The sequence below is a fragment of the Rhineura floridana genome, chromosome 1, assembly GCF_030035675.1.
Source record: "Rhineura floridana isolate rRhiFlo1 chromosome 1, rRhiFlo1.hap2, whole genome shotgun sequence".
NCBI lineage: Eukaryota > Metazoa > Chordata > Lepidosauria > Squamata > Rhineuridae > Rhineura > Rhineura floridana.
This window is the reverse complement of record NC_084480.1, coordinates 318,603,319-318,609,775: the sequence shown is the minus strand read 5'-3', so window position 1 is coordinate 318,609,775 and position 6,457 is coordinate 318,603,319. Positions and strand designations below refer to the sequence as shown.

At 43.6% G+C, this 6,457-nt stretch overlaps 1 protein-coding gene across 1 annotated transcript; it reads left to right on the top strand.

Annotated features, from left to right (window-relative positions):
• The first annotated feature begins 1,295 nt into the window (after positions 1-1,295).
• On the top strand, positions 1,296-6,457 carry LOC133375462 (lymphocyte antigen 6E-like). The gene is made up of 3 exons (XM_061607068.1): positions 1,296-1,402; positions 3,630-3,749; positions 5,006-6,457. The coding sequence occupies exons 1-3, from the start codon at positions 1,351-1,353 to the stop codon at positions 5,212-5,214; spliced, it is 381 nt and encodes a 126-aa protein (XP_061463052.1). The 5' UTR covers positions 1,296-1,350; the 3' UTR covers positions 5,215-6,457.

Here is a 6,457-nt window from a genome sequence, read left to right as displayed (position 1 = left end):
TCGTTCTTTAGTACACCTTTGACTCCCTTATCGTCCAAGGGTCCAATTGTCTCCCTAGATGGTCTCCTGCTTTGAATGTATTTATAGAATTTTTTGTTGTTGGTTTTTATGTTCTTAGCAATGTGCTCCTCAAATTCTTTTTTAGCATCCCTTATTGTCTTCTTGCATTTCTTTTGCCAGAGTTTGTGTTCTTTTTTATTTTCTTCATTCGGACAAGACTTCCATTTTCTGAAGGAAGACTTTTTGCCTCTAAGAGCTTCCTTGACTTTGCTCGTTAACCATGCTGGCATCTTCTTGGCCCTGGTGGTACCTTTTCTGATCTGCGGTATGCACTCCAGTTGAGCTTCTAATATAGTGTTTTTAAACAACTTCCAAGCACTTTCGAGTGATGTGACCCTCTGGACTTTGTTTTTCAGCTTTCTTTTTACCAATCCCCTCATTTTTGTGAAGTTTCCTCTTTTGAAGTCAAATGTGACCGTGTTGGATTTTCTTGGCAATTGGCCAGTTACATGTATGTTTAATTTAATAGCATTGTGGTCACTGCTCCCAATCGGTTCAACAACACTTACATCTCGCACCAGGTCCCGGTCCCCACTGAGGATTAAGTCCAGGGTTGCCGTCCCTCTGGTCGGTTCCATGACCAACTGATCTAGGGAATAGATCTAGGGAATAGATCTAGGGAATAGGGAACACCCCGCTAAATGCTGGATATTTTATTTGCTGGAATGACATTTCATTTTATTTGTGGAATTCTATCATGGTGGTAGTCTAAAAGTTTATTTATTTATTTATTTATTTATTTATTTATTACATTTGTATACTGCCCCATAGCTGAAGCTCTCTGGGTGGTTTGCAACAATTAAAAACATCAAAAACAAATATACAAATTTAAAAACACATTTTTAAAAAACAATTTAAAAACACATGCTAAAAGGTGGCTCACATATGGGTAAGGATGTCCTTAACTTGCCCTGCAATTTCCAAGCATATCTCCTAAACCAGATATTTTACCTGTTTTAAAGAACACTGTCTTATGCCAGGTTATGGAGTTGCTAGGAATGAGCCTGGGATCTTCTGCATGCAAAGCAGATTAGGTAGATTAGTCTGCTCTGCTGCAGACCAATCTCTCCCCTCTCGGGTTGTCCAATAAATTGCCTTTGGGAAACCCATTGACACACGCCCCATTCTCATTGACCAACTCCTACTCTCATTTCTGAGCCTCGTGCTTCCTCCCTGTTTTCTAACTCTCAAACCCTAAAATTATTGTGGCCATAGCAACAAAAGGGAAACGCCTGACAAGTATATAATGATGCCAGCCATCTGGCATAGGCTCCAGAGACTGTTGCAACAATGAAGACTCTGCTTGGTACCCTGCTGGTGGCATTCGTATGCACAGGAACAGGTAAGGCAAATATTAATCTTCATTCTTAGACAAAAGTACGGTAGAGAAAAATATGAGATTTGGAAACTCAGGAGAAGGGTCTAGAGTATAAGCATCAATGAATTGTAATCACTGTAAAAGAGGTACCTAATATGTACTGCTCAGATTGATGAAACATTGTGCTTAATTCTGGATATTCCAGTAGAAAAAGAGAAAGACCAAACAAGAGATGGGTTGATTCCATAAAGGAAGCCATAGACCTGAACTTACAAGATCTGAACAGGGTGGTTCATGACAGATACTCTTGGACATCACTGATTCATAGGGTCGCCATAAGTCGTATTCGACTTGAAGGCATATAACAAGAACCATTTAAAAAAAAATGTTTCTGACTCTGTGAAGAGGTTTCACTGAAGGGTTAAAGGATATGAATGTATAAAAACAGGTCTGCGGGATCAGACCAATGATCCATCTAGTCCATCATCCTGTTTTTGTTAGTGGCCAGCCAGATGTTTCCAGGAAGGAGGGTATGAAGGCAACAGCGCCACCCTGTTATTTGCCCACCACTTCAGTCCCTGGCCTTCTGAGAGCCTGGAAGTTCTGTTTGCCTAGTCAGTTCTAAAAGATAATTATACCTTGGTGTGAAGAAGTATTATTTCCTCTTGTCTGTCCTAAATTTCCTGCCCACCCATTTAATGATGAAGGATTTGGAAGGCAATGATGAAAGGAACGGTGAGAATGAAAGGATGTGTGATTAGCTTTTCAGAAATGTCAGAAAAGAGAAAGAGAGAAATGACTGTGGCCAATTCTAACTGGGGATATGACAAGAAGCAATTGGATAAAATCACAGAAAAGTAGGTTTAGGTTAAACCTTCCTAAGAAAGGATTGGGTCACTCAGACACACTTCAGATATGTACGGTCAACACCATGTTCACTGATTGCCAATTCATTTCTGGGTATCACATAAGTTGATGGTTATTACCTTGAAAGCCCTAAACAGTTTAGGACTGAGGTACCTCAATTATTGTCTACATACACACACACATATGATGTGCCCCATCCCTTGGAGACAGCTGGGAACAGCAGTTTGTTAAGGGTGCTGGGAATTGTAGCTCTGTGAGGGATAAATTACAGTTCCCAGGATTCCTTGGGGGAAGCCATATGCTTTAAATATATGGTGTGGATGTGTCCAAGTTGAACCTTGCTATTTATCAGTTATGTCAATTATGCTCAAAAGGTTGAGTGTTTATGGGTTATGTGACCAAGACCGTCCATTGGGCATGGAACTGTACACAGAGGCTGGCACACTGGTATAAACTAGAACATTTATGGCTAGCCTACAGAGCATGTGTAATTAATAGTGGAATTCTATATACCAGGTATAGGGAACTTGTGGCCTCAATATGTTGCTGGACTCCAATTCACATCATCCCTGACCATTCGCCAGGCTGGCTGGGGCTGATGGGAGTTAAGAGTCTGACATCTGGAGGTCATAGACTCTCCATCCCTTCTATGAACAATTTGAGACTCAAGTCCCATTGACTTCAATGCGGCTTGCTTCTTAGTAGACATGCTTAGCGTTGCAGCGTATGTGGCTGAACTCCTGGAGGAGGGCATGTATTCATGTCCCAGTGCAGAATCCCTTGATTTGTAAAATGGCAATCATCGTAGCTTCATAACCTATTCCTGTCCACAGAGGCTTAAGGTGGGTAACAGTATTATAAAAATATAAAATGGTGTGTTATAAAACTACTGAATAAGCACTCTGTGACACTGTTCAAGCAGTCCCTGCTGTCACTAGAAGCTAAAATGATGAAACTGAGGTTATCATACTTTGGACACATCATGAGAAGACATGATTCACTAGAAAAAACCATAATGCTGAGAAAAACAGAAGGGAGTAGAAAAAGAGGAAAGCCAAACAAGAGATGGATTGATTCCACAAAGGAAGTCACAGAACTTCCTTAACAGGATCTGAACTGGGTGGTTCATGACAGATGCTCTTGATTCATAGGGTCGCCATAAGTCGTAATCGACTTGAAGGCACATAACAACAAACATCTGGAGGAGCAAGGGTCCCCCAGCCCTGCTCAAAGGTGTGTTGTTGTCCTCCAAGAGGCCCACAGCTTGGAAGGTCACAGCCAGACTGAAACAAACACAGCAGGATAAATATTTAATAATCACCATCCAGGAGAGAGGTGCCTGTGCAAATACTTCATTTTCGCTCCTCTGTCTTCTTGCGCACAGTGCACTCCTTGTGGTGCTACCGGTGTGAAAATGAACCTTCCAACTGGAACTGTATGAAGATGGTGAAGTGTGCAGAAACAGAAAACTACTGTACCACAGTCATCTCCACTTCAGGAATAGGTGAGCCCTCATTATGTACTCTCCAAAGCTTCACTTCTGGAGTGTGAACCCCCACAAGATAACTGAATGTTTGTTTATTTATTTATTATTTATTTATTTATTACATTTATACCCCACCTTTTCTTTTCATGATTGAAACCCAAGGCGGCTTACTTATGGTTTCCAGGTGGTCTCCCATCCAGGCACTGACCAGATCTGACCCTGCTGGCCTTATGTGCCTTCAGACCATAGTCTGGGACCATAGCTTGGAAAAATTAGCTGCCACTTATGGCCTTTCTGCAAGCCTCCAGCCCCAGCTGCTGGCTGAGTTGCTGTGAGGACATGAAATGTTGCAAAACATTCTAATTGATGAACAGGAAGACATGTGGAAGGTAGAATTCCATTACTGTAAGCAGCGGGTCAGTCTGGCAGAGGGGAAAACTTCACACAAGGATGAAGGCCAGGGTGGGGCAGGGGTTGGGGGTTGGGATTCATTCGTCACCAGGACTGACCCAGCAGCTCAGCCATGAATGTGTGTCAGTGCCCCTGAGCAGGTAACAGAATACCTTTTCCTCAACACTGAGTAACTACAGAGTATTCCCATGCCCCAGAAATTAGGGAGTTTGGCTACTGGGGGAGAGGGTGACATTTCCAGACAGAGTTGAGTGCCAACATCGTATTTCCTAGAAATTGAATGTTGGCTAGGAGAGAAGACAATTGGGGTGCAGAGAAGGAAGGGATATGCAGGGAAAAACTTTTCATGGAGTTTAAGTTGTGAGGACTTATGCTTTGGATGGGCACTGAGGGTCAGGGTGCCAAGCAGACAGAAGTGGATAAGGACAATAAATAAATAAATTAAAAGTATGGCATTCAATGCTTCTCTTACTCAGAGAAGACCCACTGAAATTAATAGGCATGACTAACTTAGGGTCATTAATTTCAGTGGGGTCTACTGTGAGCAGGACTTAGTTGAAGACAACCCTAACTCTCACACAGAGCCCAGCAATTTGAGAAGGAATGGGGAATCTGTGGTCCTCCAGATGTTGCTGGTTGCTATCAGCCCAAGCTAGCATAGCCAATCAGGGATGTTGAAATTGGTAGTCCAGCAACATCTGGTTCCCCATCTCTGAATTAGAGGGTGCATGCCCTCTTGATGGTGCAGAGATGTGTCCAAGTAGGGCTGGATTTCACATTTTGGTTTAGAATAACTATGTAAACCTTTGACTCTATGCTCCTAGCATTATGTATAATTTCCCCATTTCATTTTTATCCTCCAGGCAAGAACAGTGCATACCAGCTTAGTAAGAGATGCACTCCAACTTGTACAGAGAACTTCATAGACACGGGCGTGACCTCCGTCTCGACTAAATGTTGCAACCATTCCCTCTGCAACATCAGTGGGGCCGCCAGTGTGAAAACAAGTGGCCTGGTGTTGGCTATGGGCATCCTGGCTAGTTTCTTCTACATTTTCCGGTCTTCCTTGTGAGGAAGTGTTGGAAGGGGGAACCTCAAATTTCCCACCTAAAAGACTAGCAAACGTCGTTCCCCTTGCCACGTTTAAGATCAAGAATTCCCCATGGACAGCAAACGCTTTCTCCTGGAGCATTGCAGAGGGGATAGTTGCCCTAAATGCTAACACTGCACTATGGTGGGTGCCTTTCTTGGCCCACCTCTATGTCAGGTTCTTATGTTATTACTTGTTCTTGCAGGGCATGGAGCTTCTTTTTGTAAATATCCTTGCCATTGGCCCCCTCACATCTGCCCAGAACCCTCTTACTCCTCTTTGCTGCCCTAGTAAATTCTGCACTGGAAAATTGGCAAACAGCAGGCTGCAGATGGGGGTTTGCATATCTTGATGCCCCCAGCCAGTTGACTGTGTTGCTCCTTCATCCCTTGATATACCTCTCTTACAATTCCCCCCCCAGTAACCAGATAAAGCAGCTGATGATTCTTGTCCTCCAATTGCCCCATCATTTGGCTCCAAAGCTTCCGGTCACTTCCAGAAAACCTGTTTATTGAGCATTCATTCTGATTTGTTTGCACAAAGTTTGTGGGGAGGTTAGATGATGTCAGCTATTTATTGAGCATACATTCTGATAGGGGAGGTTAGATGATGTTGCATGAAGCAAATGTTATCTCACGCTTTCCAGTTCATTTCCCTGTCCTTGTTGCAAAAAGTCCCGGGGGGGGGGGGCGGCAGCGGCGAAGGAGAGCAGGCTTGTTTGTGCAAGAGCTCTCCATCAATTCTGTGCAGCTGCAGTCTGTCAGTCTGTCAGAATGTGAGTGAACCCTACCTGAAATTGGCGACATCTGCCACATGGACTCAAGCTGGTTCAGTGACCATTCCTTCTTACCTTTCCCAGGCAAATAATTCTACTTGGGGAAAAATGCGTGTGTGCATTTTGGGTGGCAGTTGCTAGAGATGCTACACCAATCTTACAATTCCTGGGATTCCAGTAGAACCAGGTTTATAGTAAACTGTAACTGGATCAGGCCAGGCCGCACTGGTTGGAGGGGCACAGGGTCAAAAGGCAGAGGTGAAAAGGGGGAGCATTTGCCTGGCATCTCTCTGGGAGGGAGAAGGCTGAAGCAGACGGAGGCTGAAGAGACACGTCCTGCAGACTTGTCTCTCCTGCTTTGCACCTTCCTCCAGATTTGATGTCCTATTCTGCTGTTTTGTTCCTGTGATTTGTAAAGTTGGATGACGTTAATAAAGTTTTGCCACTTAA

Excerpts from the sequence above, each read along its gene's own strand:
- LOC133375462 (XM_061607068.1), top strand. The coding sequence starts at position 1,351 with ATGAAGACTCTGCTTGGTACCCTGCTGGTGGCATTCGTATGCACAGGA. Across the intron at positions 1,403-3,629 it reads ATTCGTATGCACAGGAACAG|TGCACTCCTTGTGGTGCTAC; the intron begins GTAAGGCAAATA and ends TCTTGCGCACAG. Across the intron at positions 3,750-5,005 it reads CATCTCCACTTCAGGAATAG|GCAAGAACAGTGCATACCAG; the intron begins GTGAGCCCTCAT and ends TTTATCCTCCAG.